Raw genomic sequence first — 21,140 nt, 5'->3', positions numbered from 1 at the left:
ATGAGCAGCTATTAGGAAAAGTAAATAGCGAAACTTTTATTTGTAAATCTATGAAAAGTAATCCATTGTTTGTGTTTAGAGATTAGACAGAACAGGCATTGCTCTCTGCGCCTTATGGGGTCCATACATCAGAAATAAAAAAAAAATTAAAATATTCAACGATTCTGCATTTTTTCATCTGATTTCACCATTCTCCAATTCACCAATATACACCCATACATTACAGATAGTTTTAGTGATTTGCAGCTAATTTTCAGCAAATAAAAATTGTGAAAGGCTGATCTCTTTACTAGTAACGGTCAGCAAATAGGCTGATCGTCTTCATACACTACCAATCTGTAGCCCCGATTGATTGGTGAAACAACCTGATTTACCAATTCCGCTAACCTTTTGGTCGGAATAGGCAGTCGGTGAACCCCATACATTGCCGATTTTCTTACACAATCATCTGCAAATCGGGCAAATGCCCCAATTGATTGCTGATGTATGGGACCCATTATTTTCTTTTACAGTACATTGTCACAAACAGAATGTCACAGACTGCACAAACAGGGGATATTACAAAAATTCACCCATGATAACGGATGTAAACAAAATATGGCAACTGGTTCACCTTGAACCAATGACGAGCATATTTAATAATAAACATAGGAAACATGGTCTCCATGTTTAACTAACTATGATTCTGACTCGCAGTACTGTACTTAGGACTAATTAGGTGCCACAAAAAAAGTAAAGCATTAGAATTTAATAATTTAAAAATAACTTAAAATATCCTGTTCTTAATATTTCTCTTACTGATGTTACAGTTATTCTTCTAAACAATGTTATGCACTTTTTTGTTCCTTTCCTAACCTGTACACCACTTATCAAAACAATCAATTAATAAAAAAGTAATCTGTGAAGTAAATGTCTTCAAAACTTTCTCAATATTTTGCTCCAAGCTGCTCCAAAAAAAAACTAAGATGTGTGTGTGTTAAAGTGCAAGTGAAAGGGTAAAAAGGAAGCCCACACAGCCACAGTAAATCACAAAATCACAAGACAGTGGTTGACTATAACTTCAGAACGGGATGCAGTCATAATCCTGACCATGGGGAAACCGGTGCCGTAATGCCGACACCTGTCAGAATCCCAGCGCTGGCATCCCGACCACTGCAATCCCGAAGGTAAGTAGCGGGGTTAGGGGGAGGGTTAGCGTTAGGGTTATGGGTATCTGTTAGGAATTAGGGGGAGGGTTAGGCACTAAGGGGGAAGGGTTATGTTTAGGGTAGGGAGAGTGGGAGGGTTAGGATGCCGACCAACAGGTGTCAGTATCCTAACCCTGTCGGGATGCCGGCATACGGATCCTGACTGCCGGGATCCCGAGCGCTAGCCTAATGTACCCAACCCCTTTAAAACAGGTGGGTTAGATTGTGCAGTTCACAATCTGTCAAATTACCTGTAAATCACATTGGGCATAAGAAATGTAATAAAAATTTTTACCTGTCTATTGTACCAAGGATTTTAAAATGCTTTGATTAAAAAAAAAAAGGTGTCAAAAACATCTACAGGGGTTGGCAGAAAAAAGCCATTCAGCAGAGGCGTCAATATCAAAGAGTCGGCCAGGAACCATCCTGAACTCCTATGGCTAGCCAAGAGACACTTCTTGCTGTGCTGCTCACAGATAGATAAAAGGGACAAGAAAATTCATAAAGAAACAAGATTCTTCTGCGATGTCATTACATCACACAGAAAAAAAATTCTGATTTTTCTTACTAAAATTGAGTTAAATAAGTATTAAATAGATGTTCTCAATCTAACTGATTCGTAAAAACAATTATTTATTAAAATTGTATTATTACATTTCAAACAGATGTTTTTAACTTAATTAATTCATGAAGAAAATATACAGATAAAGTTTTGGTAAAAAAATTAGTCAGTTAATTGGCTAAAATTGTTTTTAAGATAAAATCAATTTTAAATATTACATTACGCTATAACGTTTTTATATGCATACTCTTTTTTTCAGCTCTTATTTTGTTTTTGTAATTAATGCATTTTTTGCTAAGTATTGAGAGTGTCATTCTTGGAGAAAACATTTTTTTTAAGTAGGCATACATGTAATTGTAAACATTTGTATTGGTACTGTACAGTAATTTTACATATTCTGATTACTCATTACAGAATAACTCCCATTGAAACCAAAACCAAATACAGAAAACTGCATCATATCCCCCTAGTTTTAGTAAAGTATGAATTGCCAAAGAAAATTAGATAATTCACTACAGTGGATAATGCAGATAATAGTACAACTAAGACAGTATATGATATTTATTTTGGGACTAAACATATGTGCACTGAGCCCTTTTTAACCAATACCAATAACACATACCAAACACATGAAAATCATTAACCCTGAACAGTAACTACATCAAATACGTATGCAGAGATTGGCCCATAAAATGAAAAATAAATTAATAAATAAGGACACACAAAATTTTAAATAAAGTTTACAGAATAAAAGACTCACAAAAACTTGCTCACCACTCTATTAAATGAACTAAAATAATGTATTTATTTTCTTCCTCGAATCATCGCAGTCCAAAATACTGTATGATCTTCTTATTATGCCTATGAAAAAAAAAATTCCCCCGTTCCCCACAAACCGATACTGTGAGCAGCTTCAATTAGCCACGAAAGCCACCGAAACGACTTTCAGCAGCTTCGTGATTTATGTCACAGAAGGATTCTGATCGCAGCCTATGGATGTAATTAAATCTGCCCCTGGATGTGCAATAGGGGAAAGCAGGCTTTACAATAATTTTTCTTCAGACATCTCACACCAATGAAAGTGAGATTATTAAATTGTGCTTTTTTTTCTGCAATATTGTCTTTGACAGTTTAATGCACTTCCATTGTCAAAACCCTTATCGTACTTTTAAATTAATTTCTTCCATAAAAAAATATGATGTCGGCATGTTCCCAGTAGTAGAATATATTTATATATATATATATATATATATATATATATATATATATATATATAAGGCTTATGTGTAATTGGCGATTTGAAAGAAAAAGCCAATGAAAAAATGTGGTGGAAAATGATTCTGTCATCCCATATTGAAACCTATGGATAAGACATTTCATTAAAAGAGTTCCCTTTGCCATACTACAAATGGAAGGTCAAATCTTTTAAAGGCGACAATGAATCATATTTTAGAGGGTTGAAAATAGTTGATGTAATTACATGGATGGATATTTCAATGAGCAGCGCCCTTGGCTGACAGATGACCCATTGGGGCTATTTTTGTAGCTATAAAGGACACATGATACAGGAATATATTTTTCTAGAACACGACTAGAGGAGATCAGGTGTTTCTTTGGAAGCAGATATTGTGGTGACTGTCTCTCTGATGCCCAGACCTCCGCTTTCTACATCAGCATGGCTTTACATATCTCCATTGCGCACTGTATTAATGTTACAAGAAATAAAGTAGACTCACTTGGATAATCTTTTGCATGTGATTTTTCAGACCAGTTTCCATAGAAGGTCAGTCTGTATTTAGCTGTTCCACAAGCACAGCAGTCCGGGATTGCCTTCTCAATTCCGCTTGTTTCAAATGTAGCATCTGAAAAGAGTCCAAAGCACAAAATTTAGCATAGTTCATACATAGATGAGCAGGTCAGCATCATTAACAGATGCATCCGCATTACATACACTTAAATGTTACCTCTGTTCGTGGCCGAGAGCTGGCAGGCACTAGGACTCGCCGCGATTCTTTCCTAGAGGTCTAATGCGCAGCTTTACCATGCGTCTTTCTCCATTAGCGTCCATGCTGCATGGACTCACCACTGAGATTCTCCACTCCACAGAGCCATAGAAGGCCCTACAAGCAGGGGTGGGCAATAAGCAGGCCTTCCAGCTGTTGTTGAACTACAAATCCCAGCATGCCTTGCAACAGTTTTATCATGTCCAAATAGCAAAACAGTGGCAGGGCAGCTGGGATGTGTAGTTCTACAACAGGCACAGCTGGGAACGCACTTATTGCCCACCCTTACCCTACACTGTCCCCCAATACCATGTGCCACCACCGCTTACCATATGGAGCATACCGCTACACACCACCAGGGCAAAGGCGCTAATACTAGCTGGCGCACTACAATGCCCAGCATACCCTATACGCTCCAGGCTGTATCTGACACCATATCTGCAACCTGTACCTGTGATAAACCCTGCATCTAATGCCTCCTATTTCTACTCAGTTAAAAAACCTTCCCCCTTACTTGTTGTGTTGAGTAACCACCACTCGCACATCCAATGATCATCCAGGCCAGAACGCCAGCACCCTGCTAATATGTTCTGAGCCCCAGGTCACTGGTGCTATCACTGCTAATTATAACCTTGTGGTTTTTTGGTAGCCAAATACGCATTTGCTCTTAGGCATCAATAAAACTCCACTACAGCATAATCAATTATGCTAAAACATGCACACGAAAGCACCTACAGTATCAGCATCAGCGGTGCAGTCACAACCAGCCAATCATAGATAGTTCGCTATCTCTGATGAACGTCATCATTATCAGTGCATTTGCACCTGTCCCAGACATCCGCAAAGAATACTGCTTTCTCAGGCATATATGTGCCTGCTGTGTCCTGGTCTGCATGTGTTCCCAATGGCGTGAACATGTCTTAGTATGCTGGTCCTAGATTAGAATGTCCCTTCCCTCATCCCTGTCACCCCCTTCTTGTGCAGGCAGGCATTTCTGTGTCACCCATCACTTTTCTGGACATATGCTTAGCGATTTCACAAACTGGGTACTGTGGACCTCATTCAGGGCCGCTCGCTCTGAATGAGGGCGGCCGCTTCAGATTTTAAATCCGGCCTCCTGGCCACTCTCTAAGCTGTGGGTGATCACCCACAGCTTCAGCGAGTGATCAGGTTGAAGGGCGCGATGGTCGAGACCATCGCGACCATCGGGGCTTGCGACGAGACCCTTGTGGTAGGGGCTCGTCTGCCGCAAGCCCCAGTGAGCTTTCGGCTCTAATAGAGCCGGAAGCTTACCACTGACATCACGAGTGATGTCAGTGGGACCGCCTCCAAACGGCAGGCGGTCCTTCGGGAATGCCTCCGTTTGGCCAGCCACCCCCCACCCCGCCTACGAAACGGTGCGAGCTGTTGATCACCATCGACAGCCGCCCCTTTTGGAGTGAGCCCCGGAGCGAGAGAATTTCTCGTTTCGGGGCTTGCGCACGCGCAGTGCGGCCACTGCACATGCACAGGGCCTCATTCAGACCCGCTTGCGAGCGCTCAGCGCTTGCGAGCGGGTCTGAATGAGGCCCTGTGTGCGCACTGCAGGATACAGGGTAATGTACACTATGTGGGCACGCCTCGGTATTGTAAGCGTTGATATTTGGAGTACACAATGTGGCTGATGCACAGTAAGCACTGGGACAGTATGCATAGCATATGTTGTGTTAAATCCCTCTGCACATTCTGCGAATATGGACAGGTATATGCGCCTAATTGCGTAATTGTGAACACATGAGCAATAACCAGACTTGTATACATCTGAGAAAGCCACATTATTTGCAGATAGTGAATCTGCTTATATACATAATATTATGTACTGTTAACTAGAGATGTGTGGGTCTGGATTTCTGAAATCCGAGCACACACAAATTTAGGGGTTCCGAGTAGAACCGGGTCAAAGTTCGGATTCAGTTTTGTGCCCCGTTCGGATATGTTGCCTGTTCGGAACGCGGATTTAGAAAACAAAATTGGGTTTTGGATTCGGACATTTTAGCTGTTTTTATTGATTTTTATCCGAATCCAAAACCAAAACACTTGAGGGTGTTCTTACAAAACCACAACACGAACATTAATCCAGATTCAAAACCAAAACACAGGGGTCCACACACATCTCTACCGTTATACAGACTCTAATATCCTTTAGACCAGGGTTTCCCAAACACGATTCCTCAAGGCACCCTAACAGTCCAGGTTTAAAGAATATCCGTGCTTGTGCACAGATGCTGTAATCAAACTGACTAAGGTACTAGTTTACTCACCTGTTCTTAAGCAAGGATATCCTTAAATCCTGGACTGTTAGTGTGCCTTTAGGACTGAGTTTGGGAACCACTACTTCAGACACTAAGGGGTATATTTACTAAAGTGCAGGTTTTTAGTAATGGAGATGTTGCCCATAGCAACCAAAAAGATTCTACTTATTTATCTAGCACCTTCTACAAGATAATAGCTAGAATCTGATAGGTTGCTATGGGCAACATCTCCACTTCTAAAAACCCGCACTTTAGTAAATATACCCCTAAATTTAAATCACACTTTTAAATCCAATGTTGTTTGAATGAACACATTGTGGTGATTAAACAATAGATTTCTACTAATTCTGTCAACTGTAATTCCCTCTTTGTATTGTACAGAGAAGCGTGGGGATACAGTAAGTGGGGATACAGTAAGTGGGGATACAGTAATTGGGGATACAGTAAGTGGGGATACAGTAAGTGGGGATACAGTAAGTGGGGATACAGTAATTGGGGATACAGTAAGTGGGGATACAGTAAGTGGGGATACAGTAAGTGGGGATACAGTAATTGGGGATACAGTAAGTGGGGATACAGTAAGTGGGGATACAGTAATTGGGGATACAGTAAGTGGGGATACAGTAAGTGGGGATATAGTAAGTGGGGATACAGTAAGTAGGGTCTGAAAGCCATCATTTATGTCTGCTCCTTTTTCAGTGTGTTATTTTATCTTTCTGTTTTGATTGCAACTGCACGTCGTAGATATTGTGTGTTCAGTTGCCCAATACAACCAGTTTTTGTGTCAGCTTCTGGCTGATTTTCTGTGACATCTGCTAGTTCATGTGACCAATAATGAACCTAGATGAAATGTACTCAGTTTACACAAGTTATTTATATAGATTTAGTATAACTACTAGCTGTTGCTCGCGGCTTCATCCACAAGGAATTCGCTTCTGCCAAAGTTTTTTCGTATTTGAGGGGTTCTAGTTGTATTGCTTTTCATAGTGGCCCTGTTGCCGGAGTAGCCCACGTGACCAGCAGCGCCTTGCCCTTCACCCACCGCTCACACCAAAGTCACTGTGGGCCCTGTGCACAGACTGCTACAGTATGTATCCTATTCAAGTGACCGTGGGCCCAAAGCAATCCTCCCCCCAACCCTTACCAGCCGCGTGCATGGTGCCAGACCTATCTCTTGCATTGATGATGTCAATAGATTTTGTGTTTGTTATTGCTCAGCTTTAGCTTGACGGATTGAGATGAAACAAACGGCCTGATTCAGAGCTGAACGCTCTGACCAGAGCGCTCGCTCTGAATCAGGGCCCTCCTACCTGTTTTTGGAGCATCCTCATGGACGCTCGCATCGCTGTGGGTTACCACCCACAGCTATAGTGAGCGTCCATGATGATGGTCGCGATGGTCGCAAGCCCAGGAGTGATTTTGGCTCTATCAGAGCCAAAGTCACTCCCATTGACATCATTACTGATGTCAGTGGGGCCGGACTCAGACAGTAGGCGTTCCCATGGGAACGCCTCCATCTGGCAGCCACGCCCCCGGCACGCCCACCAAAGGGGGCGTGCTGTCACTCACCATCGACAGCACGCCCCCTTTGGTGCGAGACCCCGAGCGACGTATTTCTCGTCGCTCGCTGGGTCTCGCGCATGCGCACAACGGAGCTCCCTCCGTCGTGCGCATGCGCATTCCCCAAACATCGACCCGCTTGCGAGCGAACTTCCCCCGCGAGCGGGTCTGAATGACCCCCAAACTGCAGATTATTTCTGGGAGTTTTAATGAAAATCAGCTCAGTAGTTTTTGCGCCAACTTGGACCAAACAGACAGACACAATGTTCTTATACTATTAGTATAGATTATGGATCCTCAGCTATTTCATGTTGTATTAATAAATGGTATTATATGTATTTCAGATTAATATTTGGACAATACTTGGTCTTTCGATTAGCTGACAGTGGTATTTAAGTACAGGTTAGCTCAGTTCTTTCATAAACTCCTCTCTTTAAAGAAACCACTGTATTGGAGTGGAGAAACGTGTTAGAAAATACGGGAGATTCCTGACCAGGATAATAACTGATTTTTTGGTATATTATTCTGTTGACACTACTAGCTTTTTAATGCATAATGAATAACATCACTTAATTTATCTTGCTTAAGTGTACGTACAGTAGCATCATGCTGCTAATCAATTCAGCTGTAACACAGTAGCCGGCTGACATTGTTTCACTACAGACCGTCCATCTGATACATTAATTGCAGGACTTAACTTTGATTGTTAAAGATTTTGTATATACAGTACACCGGTGACAATGGAAGGTCATTTCCAATTGCTTGATTTTACAGTGAGTGTAGCCAGACCAGGTAGAATTAGCTTGTAATAAGATATCATCTGCCTCATACAAAGTGCACTGTACTGTATATCACACTTCAGACAGGGACAGCAATCACACTAAGCCGTTAGATGCAGCAATAGAGCCAGCAGATCTGAGCTCAAAATGTATTTTTGTTTTTTCGGATGTGGGTTCCATACCACACTGATCTATTGTATAGGGTGGAAGATATATATAGTCGTGCCACAACCTTACTGTGTACAAGCAGCCCAAAGGTATTCCCCTGAGTTCTTGAGGATATCACCTACTCCTCTAACATACAATCAACACAATAAAATGACCACAAAGGTAAAGAATTTAGGCGCTAATAAATATAAACCATGAAAAAGAAAATGAAATATAAAATATACATTCCTTGAGGGGTAGTAATTTCATTTGCAGGATTTCTAATATCTTTAGAGTGTGTTCAGGGGGTTGAAGCATATGTAGTTTTCTCATTCAGTGCAGATGAATATAAAAAAGAAAAAAAGCATATCCAATGTTTCACACACTTGAAGATATATATTTGCAATAAAACAGCGGGAAGGGGGGGTGTTACAGGAACACCACTATATTGAAGAAAGTGCGTACCCCACTCACAAGAGTGATAAGTTACTCCCATAGAGGTTTCTTTTTAGGGATCCACCAACACCCAATATGACGTGTAAATAACTTCCACAAGGTGCGTACCAGAACTCACATAAGCAGAATTATGATTAAATACATAAAGGTATCTTTAAAGGTAGCCTTAAAAAACACAGGTGGCGTACCCCAACTTACTCAGAGTGGCACGAAAATCCTCACATCAAGGTATCTTTGTATGTCCACCACTAGTGTTAATCTCTCCATAAAGGTTGTTTCATCCCAAAATAATGTGATTCTCCATAGCATGAATGAATGATCCAAAACGAATTTATTTCAATATAACCACAATTCCAGAATAAAATGTATACGACCAGTGGCTAATGCAAAACCAACAGGCCAGCTTCTCAAAAAAGTTATTTAAAACATATATAATGATGATAATCACAAGGTAAAAAAATGTTCAAATAGTCATACCTCCGGCGTTTATAAGTCACAAAATCCTCTGGGTCGACGCACTTTTCAGCTCTCACTGGAGCCTTTGTCAAGACATGAGGATTATGGGACTCTATGCTGGTTATATACCGTGATCCACCTATCAGCATGTGAACAATATCAATTGTCCATGCATCAGGTGAAACTCATCTAGGAATAATTAATGCCTGCGGGAAGACACTGCATCGAACATAGGAAACAATTCCACTTTACCCGTGTGTCGCAAGAAACATCTTCCCGCATGGCAGGGACGCTGTGTCTAGTTCCGGCTACCGGAAGTGATTTGCGCATCCTTTTACTATATGACGCCGTCAAGCGAAAGTTGGAAATCAGGAGGCTAGTCACATGATCCAGACTCCTGGCGGAAGTTGGTAATATGGCGTCTAGGGTTGCCCACACTTGGACGTCAATAATGACGTGCCGTTAAGCGTGTGTGGAATCTTTCAATAACGTCACCATATAAACTCTTACTTACGGAGGACACATATTTGAGCATTGTACATAGACAACAAATGAAAAGTTCAAGCGGATTTCCAAAAAACCACATAATATACATAAAAAACATATTAATATCCTAATCTATATATCCCACATATTGTGACATATGATACTCGAACATAATCTCATTTAGACATATCATTATTCCCTACTTTAAAAATAATGTTAAAACAAATGGCCAATAAGCATAAAAATAACCATCAAAATAAAAATAAAAAGGGGTGCAAAATACATTTATAAGTTGTTTTCTTCTCTTTTTCTTTTCTCCTTTTCTTGGTATTCTTATTCTGAATAATTCTAAAATCTTGATGTTAAAGAAAAAAGGGGGGGGAAAGTCCTCCTGGAAAAGTCTCAACAGATAGTAACAAATCCCAGGCCGTATATATCTACAAAACAAATCTAGATTAATGTCATATTACCCATTATGATCCCTAAAGTGCATAGTACTGCTGCAAAAACCACTTTAACTCGAAGTCTTTGTTTAGTCCTAAGGGCATCAATGTTTTTAATGTAAAAATCATGTTCATTTCCGTTTTAGCTAGCCTAGTGGCCACATCATTAGTTCTTATGTCAGTTTTAACACTTTTGAGCCCATAAAAACTAGGGGTGAGCGGGTTCGGATTTCTGAAATCCGAACCCCCCCGAGCCCCCCCGATCCGAGTCCGATCCGAGTCAGGCTCGACTTTTCCCGCCTGACTCGGATCTGAAATCGAGGCAAAACGTCATCTTCCCGCCTTCCGAGTCTCGCGGGTTTTGGATCCTATATAAGGTACACACGTCGGCGCCATTTTCTCACTCGGCTGTGGACAGTGAAGAGGGAGGGTGGGAGTTAGGGCTGTGTAGTGTAGTGTAGTGTAGTGCTGCTGTTGTCCACTACTTCAAAGTCCATAGGGGCTGGCTGTGTTGTGCTGTGCTGCTGTTGTTAATAGGGGCTGTGTCCACTACTTCAAAGTCCATAGGGGCTGGCTGGACTGTGTTGTGCAGTCAGTTCTCCATAGGGGCTGTGTCCACTCCAAAGTCCTGTGCAGTGTCCCAGTCCTAAAGGAGTGCTGTAGTGTTGTCCAGGGGGTGCTCTGTCCATCAGGGGTGCTCCCCCCAAGTGCTAAAAAAATAATATATTTTCTGTGTTTGTGAATTGTGTGCGCAGTAGCCGCACGTGCATCAACAAAGTAGTGCCAAGCGTGCGCCTGTGTCATAAGTAAAGGGCCGGCTGGCTTGACCGTTAAGGGTGCTGTAACCCCCGAAAGTACACTCCAGTCCAAACCAAAAAAAACCAAAAAAAAAATTATTTTCTGTGTTTGTGAATTGTGTGCGCAGTAGCCGCACGTGCATCAACAAAGTAGTGCCAAGCGTGCGCCTGTGTCATAAGTAAAGGGCCGGCTGGCTTGACCGTTAAGGGTGCTGTAACCCCCGAAAGTACACTCCAGTCCAAACCAAAAAAAAAATTATTTTCTGTGTTTGTGAATTGTGTGCGCAGTAGCCGCACGTGCATCAACAAAGTAGTGCCAAGCGTGCGCCTGTGTCATAAGTAAAGGGCCGGCTGGCTTGACCGTTAAGGGTGCTGTAACCCCCGAAAGTACACTCCAGTCCAAACCAAAAAAAAAATTATTTTCTGTGTTTGTGAATTGTGTGCGCAGTAGCCGCACGTGCATCAACAAAGTAGTGCCAAGCGTGCGCCTGTGTCATAAGTAAAGGGCCGGCTGGCTTGACCGTTAAAGGGTGCTGTAACCCCCAAAGTACACTCCAGTCCAAACCAAAAAAAAAATTATTTTCTGTGTTTGTGAATTGTGTGCGCAGTAGCCGCACGTGCATCAACAAAGTAGTGCCAAGCGTGCGCCTGTGTCATAAGTAAAGGGCCGGCTGGCTTGACCGTTAAGGGTACTGTAACCCCCGAAAGTACACTCCAGTCCAAACCAAAAAAAAAATTATTTTCTGTGTTTGTGAATTGTGTGCGCAGTAGCCGCACGTGCATCAACAAAGTAGTGCCAAGCGTGCGCCTGTGTCATAAGTAAAGGGCCGGCTGGCTTGACCGTTAAAGGGTGCTGTAACCCCCGAAAGTACACTCCAGTCCAAACGAAAAAAAAATTATTTTCTGTGTTTGTGAATTATGTGCGCAGTAGCCGCACGTGCATCAACAAAGTAGTGCCAAGAGTGCGCCTGTGTCATAAGTAAAGGGCCGGCTGGCTTGACCGTTAAGGGTGCTGTAACCCCCAAAGTTCACTCCAGTCCAAACCAAAAAAAAAATTATTTTCTGTGTTTGTGAATTGTGTGCGCAGTAGCCGCACGTACATCAACAAAGTAGTGCCAAGCGTGCGCCTGTGTCATAAGTAAAGGGCCGGCTGGCTTGACCGTTAAAGGTGCTGTAACCCCCGAAAGTACACTCCAGTCCAAACCAAAAAAAAAATTATTTTCTGTGTTTGTGAATTGTGTGCGCAGTAGCCGCACGTGCATCAACAAAGTAGTGCCAAGCGTGCGCCTGTGTCATAAGTAAAGGGCCGGCTGGCTTGACCGTTAAGGGTGCTGTAACCCCCGAAAGTACACTCCAGTCCAAACCAAAAAAAAAATTATTTTCTGTGTTTGTGAATTGTGTGCGCAGTAGCCGCACGTGCATCAACAAAGTAGTGCCAAGCGTGCGCCTGTGTCATAAGTAAAGGGCCGGCTGGCTTGACCGTTAAAGGGTGCTGTAACCCCCAAAGTACACTCCAGTCCAAACCAAAAAAAAAATTATTTTCTGTGTTTGTGAATTGTGTGCGCAGTAGCCGCACGTGCATCAACAAAGTAGTGCCAAGCGTGCGCCTGTGTCATAAGTAAAGGGCCGGCTGGCTTGACCGTTAAGGGTGCTGTAACCCCCGAAAGTACACTCCAGTCCAAACCAAAAAAAAAATTATTTTCTGTGTTTGTGAAATGTGTGCGCAGTAGCCACACGTGCATCAACAAAGTAGTGCCAAGCGTGCGCCTGTGTCATAAGTAAAGGGCCGGCTGGCTTGACCGTTAAAGGGTGCTGTAACCCCCGAAAGTACACTCCAGTCCAAACCAAAAAAAAATTATTTTCTGTGTTTGTGAATTGTGTGCGCAGTAGCCGCACGTGCATCAACAAAGTAGTGCCAAGAGTGCGCCTGTGTCATAAGTAAAGGGCCGGCTGGCTTGACCGTTAAAGGGTGCTGTAACCCCCGAAAGTACACTCCAGTCCAAACCAAAAAAAAATTATTTTCTGTGTTTGTGAATTGTGTGCGCAGTAGCCGCACGTGCATCAACAAAGTAGTGCCAAGAGTGCGCCTGTGTCATAAGTAAAGGGCCGGCTGGCTTGACCGTTAAAGGGTGCTGTAACCCACAAAGTACACTCCAGTCCAAACCCAAAAAAAAATTATTTTCTGTGTTTAGCCGCACGTATATATCAAATCGATATAACATAAATGGAGGACCAAACTTTCTCCGATAAAAATAAAATAGAGAAAGATCAAGAACCACTTCCTCCTAGTGCTGAAGCTGCTGCCACTAGTCATGACATAGACGATAACATGCCATCAACGTCGTCTGCCAAGGCCGATGCCCAATGTCATAGTAGAGGGCACATACAATCCCAAATGGCAAAGTTCAGGAAAATGACCTTGAAAAAGACATTTAAATCAGCTGAAGAGAAACGTAAACTTGCCAATATGCCATTTACGACACGGAGTGGCAAGGAACGGCTAAGGTCGATCCCTAGTATGTTCATGACTAGTGGTTCAGCTTCACATGACGATGGAAGCCCTCCTCCCACTAAAAAAATCAAAAGAGTTAAGCTGGCAAAAGCACAGCGAAGAACTGTGCTTTCTAAGAAGATATCACAAATCCCCAAGGAGAGTCCAAGTGTGGTGGTGGTTGCGATGCCTGACCTTCCCAGCACTGGACGGGAAGAGGTGGCTCTTTCCACCATTTGCACGCCCCCTGCAAGTGCTGAAAGGAGCACCCACAGTCCACTTGCTGATATGCAAATTGAAGATGTCACTGTTGAAGTACAACAGGATGAGGATACTGGTGTAGCTGGCGCTGAGGAGGAAGTTGGCGAGGAGGATTCTGATGGTGATGTGGTTTGTTTAAATCAGGCTCCGGGGGAGACAGTTGTTGTCCGTGGGATGAAAAAGCCCATCACGGTCATGCCTGGGCAGAAGACCAAACATTCCACCTCTTTGGTCTGGCAATATTTCTATCCAAATCCGGACAACAACTGTCTTGCCATATGTACCATATGTAAAGGTGAAATAAGTAGGGGTAGGGATGTCAACCACCTAGGAACATCCTCCCTTATACGGCACCTGCAGCGCGTTCATAAAAAGTTACTGTCAAGTTCAGAAACTTTGGCTAAGACCGTAAGCAGTCCAGGGACACCTAAATCCCGTTGTCCTGTTGTATCCAAGCGCCTGCAAACCACACCGTCAACTCCCTCCTCGTCAATTTCCTCCTTAGTTAGGATCGGAAGTAGTCCTGCAGGCCATGTCACTGGCATGACTGACTCTACTATCCGGGATTCCTCCGGAGGATCCTGCATTGCTACGCCTACTGCTGCCGCTGCTGCTGTTGCTGCTGCTGGGAGTCGTTCATCATCCCAGAGAGGAAGTAGGAACACCACTACTTTTACTAAACAATTGACCCTCCAACAGTCCTTAGCGAGGAGGATGAAGTACGACAGCAGTCATCCTGAAGCAAAACGTATAACTGAGGCCTTGACTGCTATGTTGGTGTTAGACGTGCGTCCGGTATCCGCCATTAGTGCAGTGGGATTTAGACAATTGATGGAGGTAGTGTGTCCCCAGTTCCAAATCCCGTCTAGATTCCACTTCACTAGGCAGGCGATACCGAGACTGTACAGAAACGTCAGAAAAAGTGTCCTCAGTGTCCTGAAAAATGCCGTTGTACACAATGTCCACTTAACCACGGACATGTGGACAAGTGGAACAGGGCAGACTAAGGACTATATGACTGTGACAGCCCACTGGGTAGATGTATCACCTTACGCAGCAACAGCAGCAGCGTCACCAGTAGCAGCATCTCAGAAATGCCAGCTCGTTACAAGGCAGGCTACGCTGTGTATCACCGGTTTCAGTAAGAGGCACACCGCCGACAACCTCTTAGAGAAACTGAGGGAAATCATCGCCCAGTGGCTTACCCCACTTAGACTCTCCTGGGGATTTGTGATATCTGACAACGCCACCAATATTGTGCGGGCATTACATCTGGGCAAATTCCAGCACGTCCCATGTTTTGCTCACACAATAAACTTGGTGGTGCAGAATTTTCTGAAAAGCGACAGGGGCGTGCAGGAGACGCTTTGGGTGGCCCGAAAAATTTCTGGCCACTTTCGCCATTCAGCGACTGCGTGCCGAAGACTGGAGCGCCAGCAAACACTCTTGAACCTGCCCCGCCATCACCTGAAGCAAGAGGTTGTGACGCGGTGGAACTCAACCCTCTATATGCTTCAGAGGATGGAGGAGCAGCAAAAGGCCATACAAGCCTATACATCCACCTATGACATAGGCAAAGGAGGGGGTATGCACCTGACTCAAGCGCAGTGGAGAATGATTTCCGTGTTGTGCAAGGTTCTCCAGCCCTTCGAACTTGCCACACGTGAAGTCAGTTCAGACACTGCCAGCTTGAGTCAGGTCATTCCCCTCATCAGGCTTTTGCAGAAGCAGCTGGAGAAAGTGAAGGAGGAGCTAAGACGGAGCGATTCCGCTCGGCATGTGGGACTTGTGGATGAAGCCCTTCATTCGCTTTGCCAGGATTCCAGGGTGGTCAATCTGTTGAAATCAGACCACTACGTTTTGGCCACCGTGCTCGATCCTAGGTTTAAAGCCTATGTGGTGTCTCTCTTTCCGGCCGACACAAGCCTGCAGAGGTGCAAAGACCTGCTGGTGAACACACTGTCAGCTGAAGCGGAACGTGACACGTCAACGGCTCCTTCTTCATTTTCTCCTGCAACTGGGGCTGCCAGGAAAAAACTTAGGTATCCTAAGCAACCCGCTGGCGGTGATGCAGGGCAGGCAGGACCAAGTTTGGACATCTGGTCCGGACTGAAGGACCTGGCAACAATTTCTGACATGTCTACTGTCACTGCATATGATACTGTCACCATTGACAGAATGGTGGAGGATTACATCGGTGACAGCATCCAAGTAGGCATGGCAGACAGTCCATACCTGTACTGGCAGGAAAAAGAGGCAATTTGGAGGCCCCTGTACAAACTGGCTCTATTTTACCTGAGTTGCCCCCCCTCCAGTGTGTACTCCGAAAGAGTGTTTAGTGCAGCCGGGAACCTTGTCAGCGAAAGGCGTAGGAGGTTGCTTCCACAGAATGTGGAGAAGATGATGTTCATCAAAATGAATTATCAGCTCTTCCAGGGAGACCAGCCTCCAGAAGGTACAGAGGGACCTGTGGTGGTGGATTCAAGTGGGGACGAGTTAATACTTTGTGAGGATGAGGATGTACACACTGAAGAGGGTGAGGAATCGGTGGATGAGGAGGATGAGGATGACATCTTGCCTCCATAGAGCCAGTTTGTGCAGGGACACATTAATTGCCAGCTTGTTTTGTGGGGGCCCAAACGAACCAATCATTTCAGCCACAGTTGTGTGGCAGACCCTGGCGCTGAAATGATTGGTTTGTTAAAGTGTGCATGTCCTGTTTATACAACATAAGGGTGGGTGGGAGGGCCCAAGGACAATTCCATCTTGCACCTCTTTTTTTTCTTTGCATTATGTACAGTTTGGGGCCTAGTTTTTCAAACTGCCATCCTGTCTGCCACTGCAGTTTCACGCCTAGATGGGTCACGTGTTTGTGCCGCCCACTCGTGTCGCTTAGCATAGTCATCCAGCTACCTCGGTGCAACGTTTTGGACATAAAAACACTATTGTGAGGTGTGAGGTGTTCAGAATAGACTGGAAATGAGTGGAAATTAAGGTTATTGAGGTTAATAATAGCATAGGAGCAGAAAAACCTACAAATTCTGTGATTTTAGCTGTTTTTATGCTTTTTTAAAAAAAAATACAGATCCAAAACACAAAACCCAGAACCCAAAACACGGAAGGGTGGTTTTGGCAAAACCAATCCAGATCCAAAACACGAAGAAAGATCCAGATCCAAAACCAAAACACAAAACACGAAAAGTGGCCGGTGCACACCCCTAATAAAAACCCACAATGCCAGTTGAAGAACAATCATGGACCTCCTTAAAATGCGAGGACAAAGCATGTGTTTCTAAACCCTTTCTCACGTTCCACAGGTGTTCGGATATCCTAATTTTTAAAGGTCTTGATGTTCTCCCAATGTAGAACTTCTTACATTTACACTCAATGGCATATACAATATTCTTGCTATTACAGGTTATAAAGTCGTTAATTAGAAAATCTTTCCCATTAATCAATACCTTTTCTATTTTGCCACTGCCTTTGCTTTTAACGGCACGATATCCCTGGTAATTACCGCACCTAAAGAAACCTTTTGACATTATAGTCGTTAGGTTTTTAGGAGCTGGAAGTGTGCTTTTAACAAGTTTAGACTTTAAATTAGGTGCTTTTCTAAAAATGCAAACCGGTTTATCTGGAATTAGTGACCCCAAAATGGCGTCTTTTTTCAATAGACCCCAATGTTTTTGGAGAACTTTTTCCACGTATTTATAGTCATCCGGAAAATCGGTAACAAAAGCCCATTTAAAGTTTTTTTCTTTATCCTTATCTTTAACATTTTTCTCATCCTTGTTATTAAGAAGATCTTTCCTTTCCACCCCTTTGACTTTGTTTAAGGCTTTGTTAACACTAGATTTGTCGTATCCACACGCTAAGAACTTGTTAGTCATGTCCTCTGCCTGGGCAAGGAACACCTGTGGTTCTGAGCAATTCCTTTTTAACCTCAGTAGTTGGCCCCTTGGAATTGCATCCAACCAATTATTATGATGACAACTGGTTCTCTTAATGTATTTACCTGAGTCTGTGGGTTTTGTGAAATTTTTTGTCTGTAACTTTCCATCTTTTACATATATTGAAATATCCAAAAAATTTACTCTGACATTACTGATGTCAAAAGTCAAAACAATATTTTTCGTGTTGTTATTTAGGTGTTGACAAAATAACTCCAAACTAAGCCTATCTCCTCTCCACACAAAGAAAATATCATCGATATATCTTCAATATGACACCAAATTTGTACCGAGCTCGCCACAACCCCAGATGGCTTCCTCCTCCCACTTGCCCATAAAGAGGTTGGCATAGCTCAGCGCATATTTGGTGCCCATCGCCGTACCTGTTTTTTGGAGGTAGAACTCATCTTTGAAAAGAAAAAAGTTATTATGGAGAATAAAGCTAATACCTTCCACTAAAAAATTCTTTACATTTTTGGAAATATCTGATTTATCCAAAAAGATCTTAACTGATTCTATGCCTATATCATGATTTATAATGGTATACAAAGAGCACACATCTGAACATACCATTAAAAAGTTGTCCTCCCATTCCAAATCCTCCAAAAATTTTAAAAATTCCTTTGTGTCTTTAAGATGTGATTTGTTAAGTAACACCAAAGGATGGAGGTAGAAGTCTATAAATTCTGACAAGTTGGAGGAAATCGAACCAATTCCGGAGATAATTGGTCTCCCTGGAGGGTCAATAAGGCTTTTATGCACTTTCGGGAGTGTATAAATTACTGGGGTGACAGGTGAGTCAATAATGAGTAACTGAGCCTCTTTTTCTGTCAGCGTACCCATCTTATGATATTTATCTATAAGATACTTACATTTTAGTGCAGTGGCATTCGTGGGGTCCCCTCTGAGTTTTTTATATGTATGTGTGTCTTTTAATTGTCTGTATATTTCTGTTTCATAGTCCCCAATATTGAGCAACACCACTCCCCCTCCCTTATCCGTTGGTTTTATTATTTTCTCCTTATTACTTCTGAGATTTTTCAGGGCTTTCCTTTCTTTAAATGTTAAATTTGTTCTTCAAATGACATTGTGGGTTTTTATGGGCTCAAAAGTGTTAAAACTGACATAAGAACTAATGATGTGGCCACTAGGCTAGCTAAAACGGAAATGAACATGATTTTTACATTAAAAACATTGATGCCCTTAGGACTAAACAAATACTTTGAGTTAAAGTGGTTTTTGTAGCTGTACTGTGCACTTTAGGGATCATAATGGGTAATATGACATTAATCTAGATTTGTTTTGTAGATATATACGGCCTGGGATTTGTTATTATCTGTTGAGACTTTTCCATGAGGACTTTCTACCCCTTTTTTCTTTAACATCAAGATTTTGGAATTATTCAGAATAAGAAAATGAATACCAAGAAAAGGAGAAAAGAAAAAGAGAAGAAAAGAACTTATAAATGTATTTTGCACCCCTTTTTATTTTTATTTTGATGGTTATTTTTATGCTTATTGGCCGTTTGTTTTAACATTATTTTTAAAGTAGGGAATAATGATATGTCTAAATGAGATTATGTTCGAGTATCATATGTTACAATATGTGGGATATATGGATTAGGATATTAATATGTTTTTTATGTATATTATGTAGTTTTTTGGAAATCCGCTTGAACTTTTCATTTGTTGTCTATGTACAATGCTCAAATATGTGTCCTCCGTAAGTAAGAGTTTATATGGTGACGTTATTGAAAGATTCCACACACGCTTAACAGCACGTCATTATTGACGTCTGAGTGTGGGCAACCCTAGACGCCATATTACCAATTTCCGCCAGGAGTCTGGATCATGTGACTGGCCTCCTGATTTCCAACTTTCGCTTGACGGCGTCATATAGTAAAAGGACACGCGGATCACTTCTGGTAGCCAGAACTAGACACAGCGTCCCTGCCATGCGGAAAGATGTTTCTTGCGACACACGGGTAAAGTGGAATTGTTTCCTAAGTTCGATGCAGTGTCTTCCCGCAGGCATTAATTATTCCTAGATGAGTTTCACCTGATGCATGGACAATTGATATTGTTCACATGCTGATAGGTGGATCACGGTATATAACCAGCATAGAGTCCCATAATCCTCATGTCTTGACAAAGGCTCCAGTGACAGCCGAAACGCGCGTCGACCCAGAGGATTTTGTGACTTATAAACGCCGGAGGTATGACTATTTGAACATTTTTTTACCTCGTGATTATCATCATTATATATGTTTTAAATAACTTTTTTGAGAAGCTGGCCTGTTGGTTTTGCATTAGCCACTGGTCGTATACATTTTATTCTGGAATTGTGGTTATATTGAAATAAATTCGTTTTGGATCATTCATTCATGCTATGGAGAATCACATTTTTGGGGGATGAAACAACCTTTATGGAGAGATTAACACTAGTGGTGGACATACAAAGATACCTTGATGTGAGGATTTTCGTGCCACTCTGAGTAAGTTGGGGTACGCCACCTGTGTTTTTTAAGGCTACCTTTAAAGATAACTTCATGTATTTCGTCATAATTCTGCTTATGTGAGTTCTGGTACGCACCTTGTGGAAGTTATTTACACGTCATATTGGGTGTTGGTGGATCCCTAAAAAGAAACCTCTATGGGAGTAACTTATCACTCTTTCTTGTGAGTGGGGTACGCACTTTCTTCAATATAGTAGTGTTCCTGTAACACCCCCCCCCCTTCCCGCTGTTTAATTGCAAATATATATCTTCAAGTGTGTGAAACATTGGATATGCTTTTTTTCTTTTTTATATTCATCTGCACTGAATGAGAAAACTACATATGCTTCAACCCCCTGGACACACTCTAAAGATATTAGAAATCCTGCAAATGAAATTACTACCCCTCAAGGAATGTATATTTTATATTTCATTTTCTTTTTCATGGTTTATATTTATTAGCGCCTAAATTCTTTACCTTTGTGTTCATTTTATTGTGCTTATTGTATAGGGTGTAGGGAAGGGAGTCTAACAAAATGAACTTTCAGTATCAAACAGATGTATCTCATAAAAACAACATCCCATAATAAATATGTGACTGAAGCTTGAGTAAAATCATATGATATATTACTGAAATTGTGGTCATCTTTTGACCTGCTGGCCGGGAGTAGGAGAGTTTCCTGGCAACTGTAAACCCACCTGGCAGCTGTAAACCCACCTTGCATTTGCCCATGGTGACATGATCTCCAGCGATGTCCAGTTAGACAGTGTCTACTC

General features: G+C 42.4%; 1 protein-coding gene across 2 annotated transcripts in view; it reads right to left on the bottom strand.

The window, feature by feature from the left end:
• Positions 1 to 21,140, bottom strand: part of SPON1 (spondin 1) — a 420,788-nt gene that overhangs the window by 250,215 nt on the left and 149,433 nt on the right. For both annotated transcript variants that reach the window (XM_088470447.1, XM_088470448.1), the window contains exon 5: positions 3,486 to 3,611. In XM_088470447.1, coding sequence (XP_088326573.1) covers positions 3,486 to 3,611 — 126 coding nt within the window. The remainder of the gene's footprint in view (positions 1 to 3,485; positions 3,612 to 21,140) is intronic.

The sequence above is a fragment of the Taudactylus pleione genome, unplaced genomic scaffold, assembly GCF_031769625.1.
Source record: "Taudactylus pleione unplaced genomic scaffold, aTauple2 ptg000100l, whole genome shotgun sequence".
In the NCBI taxonomy this organism is placed as follows: Eukaryota; Metazoa; Chordata; class Amphibia; order Anura; family Myobatrachidae; genus Taudactylus; species Taudactylus pleione.
The sequence above is the reverse complement of the archived record's forward strand: the minus strand, read 5'-3'. Positions and strand labels throughout refer to the sequence as shown.